Source organism: Echiichthys vipera (assembly GCF_963691815.1).
Source record: "Echiichthys vipera genome assembly, chromosome: X".
Classification (NCBI taxonomy): Eukaryota; Metazoa; Chordata; class Actinopteri; order Perciformes; family Trachinidae; genus Echiichthys; species Echiichthys vipera.
Window position 1 is genome coordinate 34,922,455 of NC_139825.1, and position 17,966 is coordinate 34,940,420.

At 41.6% G+C, this 17,966-nt stretch overlaps 1 protein-coding gene and 1 pseudogene across 3 annotated transcripts; one reads left to right on the forward strand and one right to left on the reverse strand.

Annotated features, from left to right (window-relative positions):
• Positions 1-3,499: 3,499 nt before the first annotated feature.
• rplp0 (ribosomal protein, large, P0) lies at positions 3,500-6,040 on the reverse strand. Of its 2 annotated transcripts, XM_083939191.1 has the most exons (9): positions 6,012-6,040; positions 5,609-5,719; positions 5,331-5,506; positions 4,991-5,078; positions 4,457-4,603; positions 4,106-4,291; positions 3,844-3,984; positions 3,690-3,718; positions 3,500-3,644 (listed from the first exon to the last, which is right to left on the reverse strand). In XM_083939191.1, the coding sequence occupies exons 2-9, from the start codon at positions 5,660-5,662 to the stop codon at positions 3,563-3,565; spliced, it is 903 nt and encodes a 300-aa protein (XP_083795317.1). In that variant the 5' UTR covers positions 5,663-5,719; positions 6,012-6,040; the 3' UTR covers positions 3,500-3,562. The 2 variants fall into 2 exon arrangements, with proteins under 2 accessions (XP_083795317.1, XP_083795316.1); XM_083939190.1 differs by having other exon boundaries at positions 3,500-3,718.
• A 4,213-nt stretch (positions 6,041-10,253) lies between these two features.
• LOC310965622 (large ribosomal subunit protein uL10-like) lies at positions 10,254-13,061 on the forward strand (annotated as a pseudogene). The gene is made up of 7 exons (XR_014593852.1): positions 10,254-10,343; positions 11,122-11,209; positions 11,574-11,661; positions 12,047-12,193; positions 12,359-12,544; positions 12,650-12,783; positions 12,900-13,061. The product of XR_014593852.1 is annotated as a large ribosomal subunit protein uL10-like (transcript).
• Positions 13,062-17,966: the final 4,905 nt, after the last annotated feature.

The window sequence follows — 17,966 nt, forward strand, 5'->3', positions numbered from 1 at the left end:
TCATGGTAGTGCAATTTTGGCCATTCACTGTCATCATCCTTTACTGGGCTGCTGACTGTTCGTGTTGAATATCTATGTGGTATATTGAGAGTATTGAGTATTATTTTTAACACTTACACTTGAAGATTCTTTCAATTTACAGGGGGGGGGGGGGGGGTCACATGAAATTCCCCCCAAATATGTTATTTTATTTCCCTTTTTCCCCTTTTTTCTGGTACTTCTTTATTCTTTTCCCAGTTGTTGATTTACTGAAGACCGAGCTGAATCTAATTGTGTTCAATGTTAGTTAGCCTAAGACAACATGTCAGTATGTGAATCACGCGGCTCCTCGTGTGTGGATCTAACATTCTGCATAACCGAGGTCTTTTAGTATTTGGGTTGCTTATGTTTGCTTCGTCTGGGGAAGTGCAAGAGGGGTTCTTGGGAGGGGTTAAGATCTCGGAGTTTTATTTTTATTCTTCTGGTCATACCATCCTTATGTACAAATACAAAACAGATGAGCCCCATGATTAACAGATCAGATAATTAAAAAAATCTCTAGCTGGAATATAAGAGGTTTGAATAAATTGGTAAAACTTTAAAAAGTATTGAAAAGGATTAAGCAAATTAAATCTGTTATAATTTTTCTACAGGAAACTCACTTGGAACAAAACGACATTAGCAGGGTTGAAAAAAAGTGGCCAGGGCGGGGGTTTTCTGCTTTCTTTACTTCTCATGCCAGGGGTGTCATGGTATTAATTAATAACTCAATCCCTTTTCAGTTAAAACACAAATATATAGACCCCTCAGGGAGATATGTCATACTTAATTGTACCATAATATCTACCTAAATCAACCTAATAAGTGTATATGGGGATGATCCCTCCTTACAAAAACCTCTTTCTCTCGCTATCATCCCACCTTGGCCAATACATAATTGGTGGTGATTTTAATTGTGTATTAGACCCAGGAAAGGATCGATCTACTGGCATTGATGCTTCCCATCCACAAAAAAATAAAGAATTCATGGTAGATTTAATTTTAACTGATATTTGGAGATATCTTAATCCCAACAACAAAAAAAGACTATTCATGTTTTTCAAATACATTTTTAAAACATACTCTATAATAGACTACTTCTTAATCTCTAATTGTCTATTATCTTAAGTTGAGAAATGCTGGTATGAAAGTATACTGTTGTCCGACCATGCGCCAATCTCCTTACTATTGCAGGTGCCTAACATAATTTCCTCACCTCCAAGATTTCGCTTTCAATCTAGCTGGCTCCAGTACCCCGACTTTGTGAAGCATCTGAATGGAAAAATAGATGAATACTTCTCTTTAAAGACAAATCAAACTAGTGCTTCAATAAAATGGGAGGCGTTTAAGGCATATTTAAGGGGTGAGATAACAAGCTATACAAAATACAAATCCAAGGTATATTATACACAATTAAACATCTTGGAACAAAAAGTAAGGGACTTAGAACAACAGCTTTATGAAAATCAGGATCCAGAAAAACAACAGGAACTTCTCCAATTGAAATCCCATTACAATGGATTAACTACAAATAAAAATGCTTAAAATGTGTTGTGGTTAAAACAATCATATTATGACCAGGGAGGCTGGAAAGTTTTTAGCACAGAGAATTAAGAAGATACAAACAGACAGAGCTATTATTTCCATTACATTAGAAGATGAACTAGTAGATCCAGTTGAAGTAGACACTGCCAAGAAATATTATGTAGATTTATGTATATAAATCTGAATATCCCGTTAGCTCACAAAAGGAGAATGAGTTTTTAGACCAGCTTAGATTCCCAACCGTAACTGAGGAGGCCAAGACTAATCTTGACAAAAATGTAAGTATTGAAGAACTTGTTACCACATCTCCTTGAGATGTTTAATGAATCCTTCAAAAAAGGAATACAACTACCATCCTTAAGATTAGCAGTAATTCCCCTCAGAAAGAACATCGTACCGTCCTATATCGTTAATGTCATGTGTCACCAAAATACTTTGCAAGGCGCTGGCTAAGCGGATAGAAATTATTATTCCTATCCTGATCGTTAATGATCAAAGCGGCTCAACACACACAGGTTGTTTTATATCTTATATGGGGAAAAAATGCCAAGGACCATGCAATCCTATCACTAGATGCTGAAAAGGCTTTTGACAGGATTGAATGGAAGTACCTTTTTAATATACTTAGAAGATTTGGTTTAGCCTCATATGAAACTTTACTGTTGAGCAGCCCAACTCTGTGCAGCCATGTATTACTTTCTCACTACGCAGGGCCCAGCATGGATACAAATAGAAAATAACACATTAGAACTGCCACTGCACCTGTACCTTTACTCTGCACCAATAACAATACTCAAAAAGCGTGCACATAGTCCATTCCTCAAAAATACTTCATCGATCTGGCATGACGCCCATACATTTTTAAATTAAGTATTTGCAAATGGGACCTTAGAACCTACGTTATCCACTCGAAAAATTCACAATAAGCCATTTATATGCCAGAGGTCAGCTGTTGAAGTTGGCTTCAAGGAGAACTATAGTTTTTAGGTGCATGGAAGAATGATCTTCAGGTAAACATCTCTATAGAGGACTGGGAGAAGGCGTGTCTTCACACCCAAACCCAAACTATAAATACCAGATTTAAATTGTTGCAGTATAAGTGGTTGCTCAGGATTTATATAACTCCAGTTAAATTACATAATTTTAATCCTGAGATCCCTGATATATGTAGAAAGTGAACTGAAGAAATTTGCACTCTTTCATATGTGGGAATGCTGAACTCAAGGTATTCTGTAAAGAGGTTCTAGGGGTGACTACTAAATTGACAGATATTGTTCCTATTGAAGCTGAAGTGTTTATTATGCATATAACTTGAAGATTTACCAGTAAATGCAAAGAAACAAACTAATCAATTTGTTTGTTGCAAGCCAAACAGGATACTCAGGGACCTGATCCTAGACAGTGGGTTGAGGAGATGTATTGCAGTGGCACTAGAAAAACTGACCTACATAGCAAGAGGGAAAGATGATATGGATGCCTTTCTTAAATTTTTATGAACATGAATATACAAGTGCCTGGAAATCTTGCACCACAGCTTAAGTGCTAAAGTTATGAACCAGGGGAAAAAGACAGTTTAGAAATCATTGCCATTTTACTGTTCCTTTACTTAATATTGTTACTATTGTCCCTTTTGATTACATTTAAGGTACCGATGTTGTGCGACTTTATAATTTCACCCACTTCTCTCCGAGTGTAATGTTGATTGAGGAGGGAATTTCCAACATTGTTTTACCAAAAACTCAGTTTTAAAAGAAAAAAAAGGCACCTCCTTAAGTCATTTTGTAGCCTGTCATGGTTTTTAGTATCCCTTGTACCTATTGTTTACATTCACAAGTACTTTATTCCTTTATCTACAGCAGTGTTAAGTGAGCATAGAATCTAACTGCAGTTTACGTAAAACTTTCTAATTTAATACAAAAGAAATTCAGAAGACAGATTGACCGAAAGATTTTTATTGAATCATGTGTTCAACCAAATCTGGTTTGCTTGGGTTCTTTTATTAGTCAAACAGACCGAAGCCCATGTCGTCATCTGATTCCTCAGACTCCTCCTTGACCTCCTCCTTAGCAGCTGGAGCAGCTGCAGTCTCAGCAGCTGCTGCTGCAGGTGCTGAGACTGCAGCAAAAGCAGATGGGTCAGCCAGGAAGGCCTTTACCTGTGAGGACAAACATAACTTTAGTTCACGTTTACAGCAAGTAGTTGCTTGGACATGCAAAAAAAACACCAAAACAAAAGCCTGCATGTTAACTAATGCTACAAGAGCTGAATTGATGTACATACCTTTTCTGAAAGGGGGAAGGAGTAGTCTGTCTCAACAGCAACAGCCAGGACTCTCTTGTAGCCATTGATGATGGTGTGGGGGACAGAGGCCAAAGTGGGGTAGCCGATCTCCAGACACACGCTAGCAATGTTCCTCACACCCTAAATAAAAAATTTTTTTAAATCACAAGTACTTTAGTCAACTTTATACAGATATCTGAAACATTATCTTAAGGGAGTGTTGTTCTTAGTGCCTTCTATATACACAAGCACAGCATCTCACCTCCAGGAACCTGGCATGCAGAGCAGCCTCTGTGATGTCGAGCACCTCAGGACTGTAAACGCTGCCATTGTCATACACCTGCTGGATGATGAGTCCGTAGGAGAAGGGTGAGATGTTCAGCATGTTGAGGAGTGTGGCCTCACTGGCACCAACCTTGTCACCAGTCTTGATCAGACCGACGTCACTCTAGGGACAGAGATGTTGTGCATGTTAGTGATGCAAACATTTTCATGTAAATTCTCTTCACTGAAGAAGTCAGGGTCATTAGCTTTTATACACCAAGAGGCAACCCTTCCTGTGTGTCATGCAGTGTGAAATTCCAGGTCCCAAAGTGGTATTTTTCAAACTCACCAAGATTTCAATGGTTCCCCTAGAGATCTTGGTGGTGATACCCAGAGCCTGGAAGAAAGAAGTCTTCTCTGGACCCAGACCAGTGTTCTGTGCTGGCACAGTCACTTCACACGGGGCAATGGCTCCAGCGCGGGCAGCTGCAGGTACCTGAGGTATTGGAGAAAGTTTAGTTGTAACTTTGCAAGGGTTGAATTCTAGTCCTAATGGAAGGTGGGAACATTTAAATTTAGTTGGTATTCAGTGTCTGAAACCATACGTGCCTGGCAGTCAAGGGATGCTGACTGACAGGTATAGCGAGGAAACAAGTTATTGTTTGCAGGGGGAACGACAAAGCAGTACCACACAAGCTGCATTGTAACTTATCCTGCATCTTTGAAAGATCTACAATTGCATTAATAGACTGCAGGTTCCCACAGTATTAGTGACTACATCTGAACTTCAGTTTCCTACCTTCCAAAGCCACTAGATAGCTTCAAGTGCTGATATCTTATAGTTTACACCTTTTTTAAAGTGTACACTGGATTTCACACATACCTTGTTCTCCAGCAGCATGTCCCTGACCTCTGCCAGATCTTCCTTGGTGAAGACAAAGCCCACATTTCCTTTAATGTGAGGCAGGAGCCTGTTAAATAATTGATTCAGCCATTAGATGTGTGAACAGATCATAAACAATACAAAGAAGTAGGTTATTCACTGTCTGAAACCATACGTGCCTGGCAGTCAAGTGATGCTGACTGACAGGTATAGCGAGGAAACAGGTTATTGTTTGCAGGGGGAACGACAAAGCAGTACCACACAAGCTGCATTGTAACTTATCCTGCTATATTAAAGATGATAGCTCAAGTTAGCAAAAGTTGAGAAACAGTAAACTCACTTCTCCAGAGCAGGATTGTTCTCCAGGTGTCCACGGATGGCTTTGCGCATCATGGTGTTTTTACCCATGAGCACCACAGCCTTGCTACGTAGAGACAGACGGATGGTCTGCATCTGCTTGGAGCCCACATTGTCTGCACCCACGATGAAGCATTTGGGATAGTCATCCAGAAGTTGCTACAAAACGGTGATCATCAATTAGACTTACATATTAATATTAACACTTAAAATCTAATTAAAGTATGAATACACACTTATGTAAGTGCAAGTCCTACTTACAATGATTTTCATAAAATAGTTGGACTTCCACGTGGCCCTGTCTTCCCTGGGCATCTTTGCAGTGCTTCCAAGGATCGCTTAAACAGCTGGTTTAAAGACAAGGTAATATACCTGCACCCAAGAGAAGAGAAGTGTTAGTGGATGTACTTCAGAAAATTATCGACAACCCGCAAGCCCATTAATTAAACGTTAAACTAGACATGTGGTTGACAGCTAACGTTAGCCGAAGAGACACAGGCCGCACCAGATGCGGTCACACCACCGCACCTTTACACGACACAAACATGTCTTTATGTGCTGCTATAATAGTCTATCTTACGATGCCAAACATCCAACCTGGTACAGTTAAACTAAACATGCTTGGGGTTTGTTTTTTTCTGAAAGCGCGAGAGAAAATGCTTACCGAACACGAGAGGGTCGCGTGAAAGAAAGAGGAAGAGGAAACACGCAAGAACACTTTATATACCGAACAGCGACCAATCACAGCGGAGTCATGGGCGTCAGCTACACGACTATTGGACGGTTGCCGCGTCAATCACTTCTGTTAAGTCTCATTAGTTGTTCAACATACACTAACATACAACACATGACATGAGAGATTGTTCAATTTAAAAAACAATGAATAGAAAAATCAATACAGCAACGATCTCATATAGAATAAAAAATAAATAAATATCATGTTAATACATAGATGTATGTAATAATCTCTGTCATCATAAATTTCATTAAATGCCAGGGGGTATATCAGATATCTTTTCATAGTTGTCTAAAATGTCGTATTCTTTTTGTTTTTGATTAAGGCTAGGGATTTATAAAGTGATTTTTCAATTCAATTAAAAATAAGAATAGGTTGGTTTGGTCAAATACTTCTGCCCAAAGACTGTATGAATGAATGGATGGAGCGACTGAAAAACGAGACCAACGCGGAAGTGCCTTAAGCCTGTATTCTAGCCAGTGGCCGGCAGGGGGCAATACGTGCAGTTGCAGAAGACATCCGGTTGCATTCAAGTCAACAGTGAAAATGATCAACTTCTAACTTGCTCGATGGCTACAATAAGCCGGTTGCAGAGGTTTTTATCGTCTCTATCGTTTGTTTCATGGCTTTTACAATACCCACTGGTGTTCATTTTTTAAAATTCCTTCCCAGTTTGAGTGAAATAGAATGGTTTACTTGTGATTGACAGGTCTCAAAGAAGGAGAGCTGTCTATCAAATCTGACATTATAGCAGCCGTGGACACCGTGATGTTGTTCTTCGTTGTTCGCAGTTAGTTTTCAGTTTAACCGGTTGAACTAAAGAAACTCTAAGCAGTCTGCTGTTCAGTTTATTCGGTTAGTAACTCACATACTATTGTAAACCTTATCTCTAGCTAACAAAAGTTTGCATGTCAGCTAATATCACAGTCAACAGGGATGCACTTTGTTCACCAAGCTAGCGCTAATCTTACCCGATGCTAGCTCATAGACTGGATAAAAAATGGATGTAGCCTCTCCACGAGGCCCCCGGAAGGGGCCATCTTGTTAGACCTTTCCTCTTACCCAAAAAAGGACATTGATGTGACGTTGGGGGGAGGGAGAAACGGCCGCCTGGCTGACGTTTACAGAATAAGCTCACATTAGCTCAACCGCTCGGGAACTAGGCTAACAAACCATGTTACTACTTTAGATAAATGGGAGTGGGCACTAGTGTTGAATTTTTTTCCGGGACCAGGAGGGAATGGGATTCATTTTTTAAAATTTTGCAACGAGAATAGGTTTTTCAGAGGGTAGAGACTGACACGGCACTCCCGTGTCTCTAGCAGAGATTACACCGGCTCGGCGAGTTGAGAGCAGGCAGCCAGGATTTATGATCTATGATATAAACTGATATTCAATACTGTACCATACCTATAAACTGTTAAACACCGACCCTCACGGCCCGAATCCCCCCGGTGCTCCAGATTAGCATCTAGTGTATGTTTCATAGAAAGCAGGCTGTATTGCAAGTCAGCGTGCAAGTGCGACTATTTAATAATAATAATATTAATATGATGTGTTCCTAAACCATCTGCTTGATCAGTTGATTGAAGAGTAAACCATCTTGTCACTTATGGAAACACCACCAAATGAATGACTGCAGTTCAGGTCGAGACGAAGTGAGGGCCAGAGGCTAGCTGTCACTCACTAATGATTCATAAACTTTAACCTCCAATAAAATTAAAATTAGCCTGTTATAAAACAACTCACCTTCCTAAGTGTTGTCATGGAGATATGACCTAAACATACAGATGAGAATGTTTTTTGTAAACGACCCCTAAGTAGGTATAATTATGCTGTGAAAATCGTCCTGTTTAACATGGGGGTCATTGAGAAACTGCTCTATTGTGCAAACTACTCCTACTGGCCACTCGGAGAACTTCAGTTTTGGGCACTTCCGTATTGGATCAACCAGGAAGTCGCTGTAGTGGGGGCACATGGTTATCAAAAACAAAACAGGGACAGGTATTTTTTTCCTGTATTTATTGATTTATGTAATTATTATTATTATTATTATTGTTTATTTAAATCGGATATATTTTTTTCTCACTACAATAATCACAATAATGACATTATTAAAATAATATAAAGGCTGGGGGTGGGGCCGGCCAATCTGGACCTGGTGGGAGAGCCCCATGCCCTGGTCTGGCCTCACCTCTCAAGTCTCATGGTAATATATTAACATTGCAATATATAATTAATAATAATTATTATGATATTCATAATCGTGATATACTGGTTTACATTAGGTTATCTTTATATGTATATGCCCCCTTCCCTTTTTTCTCTTCTCTTCTCTCTCTTCTCACGTTTAATTTTCTATTCATTTTCTTTTTCTACTCATTTATTTGTATTGTACCATCTATCTATCCCATATATGTATTTATAAATACTGTACCACCTGCCTCTCATTCACATGCAAGCACACACACACACACACACACACACACACACACACACACACACATATATACAACCTAAATACATATTGTAAATTCACATTGTATTCTGTTTATTCTGTTGTTATCTTTACTTTGTAGTGTATTTGTCCCTCATGTCACATTGTCTATAACTTAATAAAAAAATAATTTAAAAAAACTGTACAAGCAGATGGTTTAGAAACACACCATATTAACGTTAGCTTTGTAATGCTAATTAAATAGCCGCACTTGCACCACGACTTGCAATACAGCCTACTTTCTATGAAACACACACTAGATGCTAATCTGGAGCACCAGGAGGATTCGGGCGTGAGGGTTGGTGTTTTACAGTCTATGGGCCTGGTACAGTGTTGAATATCAGTTTAAATCATAGATCATAAATCCTGGCTGCCTGCATTTCATCGTTGCTGTATTGATTTTTTAATTCATTCTTTTTTTTTTTTAATGTGAACAATCTCTCATGTGTTGTGTTGTAGGTTAGTGTTTGACACTTTCTGTATAAACGGAATATTTAAATTCTATTTCAAAAAAATAGGGCAACAACTAATGAGACGTAACAGAAGTGATTGACGCGGAAACCGTCCAATAGTCGTGTAGCTGACGCCCATGACTCCATGTGATTGGTCGCTGTTCGGTATATAAACTGTTCTTGCGTGTTTCCTCTTTCTTTCACGCGACCCTCTCGTGCGTGTTAGAGGTTTTATCTCGCCGTTTCAGAAAAAAAAACAAACCCCAAACATGTTTAACTGTACCAGGTTGGATGTTTGGCATCGTAAGATAGACTATTATAGCAGCACATAAAGACATGTTTGTGTCGTGTAAAGGTGCGGTGGTGTGACCGCATCTGGTGCGGCCTGTGTCTCTTCGGCTAACGTTAGCTGTCGACCACATGTCTAGTTTAACGTTTAAAAGGGATCGTAAAAACAAAAACACCATGATGCGCAAAGCCATCCGTGGACACCTGGAGAACAATCCTGCTCTGGAGAAGTGAGTTTACTGTTTCTCAACTTTTGCTAACTTGAGCTATAACCTTTTTATAGCAGGATAAGTTACAATGCAGCTTGTGTGGTACTGCTTTGTCGTTCCCCCTGCAAACAATAACCTGTTTCCTCGCTATACCTGTCAGTCAGCATCACTTGACTGCCAGGCACGTATGGTTTCAGACAGTGAATAACTTACTTCTTTGTATATTTTATGTTCTGTTCACACATCTAATGGCTGACTCAATTATTTAACAGGCTCCTGCCTCACATTAAAGGAAATGTGGGCTTTGTCTTCACCAAGGAAGATCTGGCTGAGGTCAGGGACATGCTGCTGGAGAACAAGGTATGTGTGAAAGCCAGTGTTCACTTTGAGAAAGGTGTAAACTATAAGATATCAGCACTTGAAGCTAGCTAGTGACTTTGGAAGGTAGGAAACTGAAGTTCAGATGTAGTCACTAATACTGTGGGAACCTGCAGTCTATAATGCAATTGTAGATTTTTTAAAGATGCAGGATAAGTTACAATGCAGCTTGTGTGGTACTGCTTTGTCGTTCCCCCTGCAAACAATAACCTGTTTCCTCGCTATACCTGTCAGTCAGCATCACTTGACTGCCAGGCACGTATGGTTTCAGACACTGAATAACCTACTTCTTTGTATATATTCTCTGATCTGTTCATACTTCTAACGGCTGAATCAATTATTTTATAGGCTCCTGCCTCACATTAAAGGAAATGTGGGATCTGTCTTCACCAAGGCAGATCTGGCTGAGATCAGTGACATGCTGCTGGAGAACAAGGTATGTATGAAAGCCGGTGTTCATGTTGAAAAAGTTGTAAACTATAAGAAATCTGCACTTGAAGCTAGCAAATGACTCTGGAAGGTAGGAAACTGAAGTTCAGCTGTAATCACTAACACTGTAGGAACCTATGGTCTTATATTTGTGTCACATAGTGAAGGAGCAATGTGATATTTTTAGCACAAAAATGCATTTTGCAAGCAAATACTTAGTTGCGCAAGCAAACTATTCTGCACAAATGTATTGACCTTTGCTCCTCATTTTAACGTGCCATAATAACCCCTCTCACTCAGTTTCACTTAAATGCTATCAAAACTCTTGCTTGCTGCGCTACAGACCTACATGCATGCTCTCTCCCTTCTGTGCTACTCAACTTTGCCTTTATGCTCTATCAGCTTGGCACAGCGTTACTAATGTGCCACAATTCCAACCAATCAGACCTAGAAATGCTCAATTATATTGGCTATTTAACTGAGTATGTGCTTGCGAAATCTCCCTTTGCTACTTCACCAGTGTGGTACACATAAAAAGCCAAAATAACCTGCAGTCTATTAATGTAATTGTAGATCTTTTAAAGATGCAGGATAAGTTACAATGCAGCTTGTGTGGTACTGCTTTGTCGTTCCCCCTGCAAACAATAATTTGTTTCCTCGCTATACCTGTCAGTCAGCATCCCTTGACTGCCAGGCACGTATGGTTTCAGACAGTGAATAACCTACTTCTTTGTATATTTTATGATCTGTTCACATATCTAATGGCTGACTCAATTATTTAACAGGCTCCTGCCTCACATTAAAGGAAATGTGGGCTTTGTCTTCACCAAGGAAGATCTGGCTGAGGTCAGGGACATGCTGCTGGAGAACAAGGTATGTGTGAAATCCAGTGTACACTTTAAAAAAGGTGTAAACTATAAGATATCAGCACTTGAAGCTAGCTAGTGACTTTGGAAGGTAGGAAACTGAAGTTCAGCTGTAGTCACTAATACTTTGGGAACCTGCAGTCTATAATGCAATTGTAGATCTTTTAAAGATGCAGGATAAGTTACAATGCAGCTTGTGTGGTACTGCTTTGTCGTTCCCCCTGCAAACAATAACTTGTTTCCTCGCTATACCTGTCAGTCAGCATCACTTGACTGCCAGGCACGTATGGTTTCAGACAGTGAATAACTTACTTCTTTGTATGTTTTATGTTCTGTTCACATGTCTAATTGCTGAATCAATTATTTGACAGGCTCCTGCCTCACATTAAAGGCAATGTGGGCTTTGTCTTTGCCAAGGAAGATCTGGCAGAGGTCAGGGACATGCTGCTGGAGAACAAGGTATGTGTGAAAGCCAGTGTTCACTTTGAAAAAGGTGTAAACTATAAGATATCAGCACTTGAAGTTAGTAAGTGACTTTGGAAGGTAGAAGCTGAAGTTCAGATGTAGTCACTAATACTGTGGGAACCTGCAGTCTATAATGCAATTGTAGATTTTTTAAAGATGCAGGATAAGTTACAATGCAGCTTGTGTGGTACTGCTTTGTCGTTCCCCCTGCAAACAATAACTTGTTTCCTCGCTATACCTGTCAGTCAGCATCCCTTGACTGCCAGGCACGTATGGTTTCAGACACTGAATACCAACTAAATTTAAATGTTCCCACCTGCCATTAGGACTAGAATTCAGCCCTTGCAAAGTTACAACTAAACTTTCTCCAATACCTCAGGTACCTGCAGCTGCCCGCGCTGGAGCCATTGCCCCGTGTGAAGTGACTGTGCCAGCACAGAACACTGGTCTGGGTCCAGAGAAGACTTCTTTCTTCCAGGCTCTGGGTATCACCACCAAGATCTCTAGGGGAACCATTGAAATCTTGGTGAGTTTGAAAAATACCACTTTGGGACCTGGAATTTCACACTGCATGACACACAGGAAGGGTTGCCTCTTGGTGTATAAAAGCTAATGACCCTGACTTCTTCAGTGAAGAGAATTTACATGAAAATGTTTGCATCACTAACATGCACAACATCTCTGTCCCTAGAGTGACGTTGGTCTGATCAAGACTGGTGACAAGGTTGGTGCCAGTGAGGCCACACTCCTCAACATGCTGAACATCTCACCCTTCTCCTACGGACTCATCATCCAGCAGGTGTATGACAATGGCAGCGTTTACAGTCCTGAGGTGCTCGACATCACAGAGGCTGCTCTGCATGCCAGGTTCCTGGAGGTGAGATGCTGTGCTTGTGTATATAGAAGGCACCAAGAACAACATTCCCTTAAGATCATGTATGAATTTGTCTAAAGTACTTGTTATTTATTTATTTTAATTTAGGGTGTGAGAAACATTGCTAGTGAGTGTATGGAGATCAGCTACCGGACTTTGGCCTCTGTCCCCCACACCATCATCAATGGCTACAAGAGAGTCCTGGCTGTTGAGACAGCTACTTCTTCCCCCTGGCAGACAAGGTATGCACAGCAATTCAGCACTTGCACCATTAGTTAATATGCAGGCGTTTATTTTTTTTGCATGACCAGGCAACTACTTGCTGTAATTGATAACTTAAGTTTGTTTGTCCTCACAGGTAAAGGCCTTCCTGGCTGACCAGTCTGCTTTTGCTGAAGCTGCTCCAGCTGCTAAGGAGGAGTCTGAGGAATCCGATGACTACATGGGCTTCATTCTGTTTAACTTGTAAAGAACACCAAAAAACAGGTTTTAGTTTGAGAACATACAATAAATCTCTTTCAGTCAATCTGCCTTCTGTGAATTTCTTTTGTATTAAATTAGAAAGTTTTATGTAAACTGCAGTTGGATTCTGTCTTCACTTAACACTGCTGTAGATAAAGGAGTAAAGTACTTGTGAATGTATAAAATTGGTACAAGGGATACTAAAAACTTAAGTCCATGACAGGTTACAAAATGACTTAAAGGGGGTAGTTGAGAGGTTGTTTTTTTTGTGCCCTCTTTCTCCCTGTGAAATTGGAATAATCAGGTGTGTTATGAATATAACCTAGGTTATTGTCCATTTTACGTTGCTGAAAATTACTTTTAAATGAGCAATTCTGTAAAATACTTTCAGCATGAAATGATCATTATATCACAGGTATTCAACAAGAATCATTAGCCCAGTGAATGGCCAAAATTCCACTTTTGATATGCATTGAACTTTATAAATATACACAATCTTGTGCCGCATCATTGAAACTACACAGGTAGTTGTAACATTTGGTTTTTAAATGTGGTTGCTCTTGGACTTTATCTACTTGAGTTAACTACAGGTAACATGATATTCAATTGTAGTTCCAGACTTGAGTGTGGGAAGCTGTGAAATATATCATTTTAGATATTGTAGGTAATGTATTATTACACATCACTTATTCCCCTAAGTGTCGTCATGGAGATATGACCTAAACATACAGACTAGAGTTTTTTTAATTAAAAAATCATTGGATTTAATTATGCTGTGAAAACTGGCTTGTTTAACATGGGGGTCAATGAGAAACTGCTCTATTGAGCAACTACTCCTACTGGACACTCTGAGAACTGCAGTTTTGGGCACTTCCCTATTGGATCAACCAGGGAGTCGCTGTGGTGGGGGCTTTGGTAAAACCCAAAGTTGGTATGAAAAATGGACATAGCCTCTACGCCGGGGCCCGTTCTCAACTTGATCCAATCAAATTGGCTTCTGGGAGCTGCCTCCTTATCAGACTTTGACTCCTCCTCCTCATTTCCTCACGTTTGGGGGAGGGAGATAAGGTCCTCTGGTGGGTGTTTACAGCCACATTAGCTCCACCCCCCTGTAGTTAGATTAAAAAAAAAAGTTACTAGATAAATGGGAGTGGGCGTCAGTGCTTTCTGGACCGGGAGTGATTTTTTTTAAAGTTTGTAACGGGAACTGGATTTTTTTAGAAGGTAGAGACTGACACGGCACTCTGTGTCTCTAGCAGAGATTTCACCGGATCGGAGACTTGAGTGTAGGCAGCCAGCATTTATGATCTATGATTTAAACTAATATTCAACACTATACCAGGCCCATAGACTGTAAAACAACAGCCCTCACGGCGCGAATCCTCCCAGTGCTCCAGATTAGCAATGTGCAGTCTAGACCACGCCCCCAATTATTCATTAACTTTAACCTCCAATAAAATAAAAACTATCCTGGTACAAAAATGTTCACCCTCCTAAGTGTTGTCATGGAGATATGACTTAAACATACAGCCCTAAATAGGTTTAATTATGCTGTGAAAATCGGACTGTTTAACATGGGGGTCAATGAGAAACTGCTCTATTGTGCAAACTACTCCTACTGAAAGAGTCCTTGTTAAAGGAGGAAAGAACAGAGGTGGCGGAGTCTGTGTGTACATCAGTTGGGCTTGGTGCCTGGACGCTGTTGTGGTATGTACACTGTTCACCACTGGCAGAGTTTATGATCATAAAGTGTTGTCCTTTCTATCAACCGAGAAAGATTACAGTAATTCTGCTTGTTGCTGTTTATATCTTATCTGACTCTCGCCAGATGAATTTCGTTCTGCCTTGCATCCGCCTTGATTCCGCCTAGCTCCACTCAATCATCTGGGATTGCTCCATAGGAGAGTGATTTCAGGTGGTCGAGCCAATCAGGACCTCCAGGAGGGTTTTTTATAGATGTGACGTAGCAGAGAAGCAACTGTTCCTTGCATCAAGGAAGCAGCCGTCATTATCGATGCTGGTATTTCATTCGCATTGTCCAATCTAGCGAATATTCTTCTTTATAAGAACACCAGATGTTTAGCATATTTAATTATATGAGTAGCAAAGCCATGCTTAACAGCCTACGCAGTTATGTCATACAGGTCACGTGTGCCCGCGTGCCCTTGGATGCTATTGTGAGCATGCGCAAAATAAAGCAGTCAGTGAGTTCCCAGACCAAAGAGACGATGGAGGTCTGTCTTTTTTATCCTGTGAATATTAGCCCCTAGGAGGTGCTGGCTAACCACTTTAGTGACTGAGATAGCTTTTGACTGCTGCAAAAATGTCTAGCGCTACAGGTTATGGGCCCAGTCATGCAGGCCAAAGATGGTTGAGACTTTTATTCAACGGTGAATTATGAACTCTGGAAAACGAGTTTCCTCACGCACCTCCATGGAGGTGCGCAGCCTCAGAGAAGTCATCTTGGAGGACCCGCAAATAGACGAGTAAGATGAAACAGCTCTAGCGGAAGATGAGTCAAAGAACGGTGAGGCATATGCAGAGCTAATGTAATGTCTAGACAACAAGTGTTTGTCATTGGTAATGAGGGATGCGAAACGTGACAGAAGAAGAGCACTTGAGATTCTCTGCAAACACTATGCGGGAAAGGACAAATCCCGCGTTGTGAGTTTTATATTGTGAACTTTCCTCTCTCCATAAGGCTAGCAATGAAACAATTACTGACTATATTATTCAAGCAGAGACTATATTCACGTCACTGAGAAGAGCAGACGAGCAAATTAGTGATGGGCTTGGGCCATGGTAGTTAAGGGGCTACCTGATTCATACAAGCCATTTGTTGTGCACATCAGTTTAAAACAAAACTGCAAAGTTATGAGAGTACTAAAAAATATGGGAGGAGTGACGTGAATGTGGAAGAGGACAATGTGATGAAGACTAGCAGGTCAACAAGGTCACGAGGAAAAGGAAGAGGAAGAGGAAAGAAAACGGACCTGGCACCACCACGATCAGCCGAGACCTGCGAGACGACAAAGCACAAACAACTCCGGGGAAGAAGTGAATTAGTAACATGCATTGATGAGACATGAATGATACAAACAGAGAGGAGAGAAGCTCAGAGTATCAGGAAAAGTATTATCCCCCGGCAGACTAGGCCTATAGCAGCATAATTAAGCAGAACAAAATCATTTAAAAATAACAACATTGTTAAGGGATTATAAGCTCTAGCTGTAAGCTTTATCAAAAAGGAAAGTTTTAAGAATACTCTTAAATATGGGGACAGTGTCTGCCTCCCAAACAACACTTGGGAGTTGGTTCCACAGGAGAGGAGCTTGGTAGCTGAAGGCTCTGCCTCCCATTCTATTTTTGGAGACTCTAGGAACGACAAGCAGCCCTGCATTCTCAGAGCGCAGAAATCTAGTCGGGTAATACGGTACTATGATTTCTTTAAAATACAACGGGGCCTGACCAATAAGAGCTTTGTAGGTAAGGAGAAGGAATTCTATTCTAGATCTTACAGGTAGCCAATGCAAAGAAGCTAATATAGGAGAAATATAACCGGGCCCCTCGGGAGATACTTTGGGAGGTGCTGCGGGAGTATGGGGTGAGGGGGTCACTTCTGTGGGCCATCCAATCTCTGTACACCCAAAGCGAGAGCTGCATCCGGATCCTCGGCAGTAAGTCGGATTCGTTCCCGGTGGGGGTTGGCCACCGCCAGGGGTGCGCTTTGTCACCAATCCTGTTCGTGATTTTCAAGGACAGGATATCGAGACGTAGTCGTGGTGGGGAGGGGTTGCAGTTAGGTGTGCTGAGGATCTCGTCTCGGCTTTTTGCAGATGATGTGGTCCTGATGGCATTGTCGGTCAGTGACCTTCAGCACTCACTGGATCAGTTCGCAGCCGAGTGTGAAACAGCTGAGATGAGGATCAGCACCTCTAAATCTGAGGCCATGGCTCTCAGCAGGAAACTGGTGAATTGCTTACTCCAGGTAGGGAATGAGTCCTTACCCCAAGTGAAGGAGTTCAAGTACCTCGGGATCATGTTCACGAATGAGGGGCGATGGAGCGTGAGTTTGGCCGGAGAATCGGAGCAGCGGGGGAGGTGTTGCAGTCGCTCTACCGCACCAATGTGACGTAAAGAGAGCTGAGCCAGAAGGCAAAGCTCTTGATCTACCGGTCAATTTCGTTCCTAACCTCACCTATGGTCATGAAAGCTGGGTCATGACCGGAAGAATGAGGACGTGGGTACAAGCGGCCGAAATGGGTTTTCTCAGGAGGGTGGCTGGAGTCTCCCTTAGAGCGTACTCACACTGTCGTCCCGGACCGAGACCCGGATTTTAGGGTACTTGTCCCCCCTCCCTCTCCCCCCCGCGCCCCAGCCCCGTTTGTACTCACACTGCCAGGGCCGGCCAATGCTTCTTGCTGTCCATACGCCATCACGCCGTAACACGTCACACGCATTGGTCGCGTGTGTGTGGCTTTGTTTACAAATCTTTCCACATACCTCGGAGTTTTTGTGCGTCTTGTGGACTGTTTTTGAATATTTTCATCCGACCAAATCTGCAGTAAACACTCCACCTCCGCACCACACCAACGTGAACCTTTCACCGCCATTGTTGTTGTTGTTAAATGTCCGCGCATGGTCCGTCCTTCTATTTACATGTCCGAACAGGCGGACATAACGCTACTGCCGTAGGGCTCGTGCTCGTGCTCGTACACATGCGCACGCTCATGCTCGTACATGTGCAAACGGCTCCGCTAAAGCCCACCTCTTTCAAGCGGGTCGTGGACAGTCTGCTGGCCGCAGTTGAGCGCGGAGCGGGTCCACTCACACTGCTTAAAGGTACTAGGCTTTAGCTGAAAAAACGGTTTTGGCCGCGGCCAAAAGGACAGTGTGAGTAGGCTCTTAGAGATAGGGTGAGACGTTCAGCCATCCGTGAGGAACTTGGAGTAGAGCCGCTGCT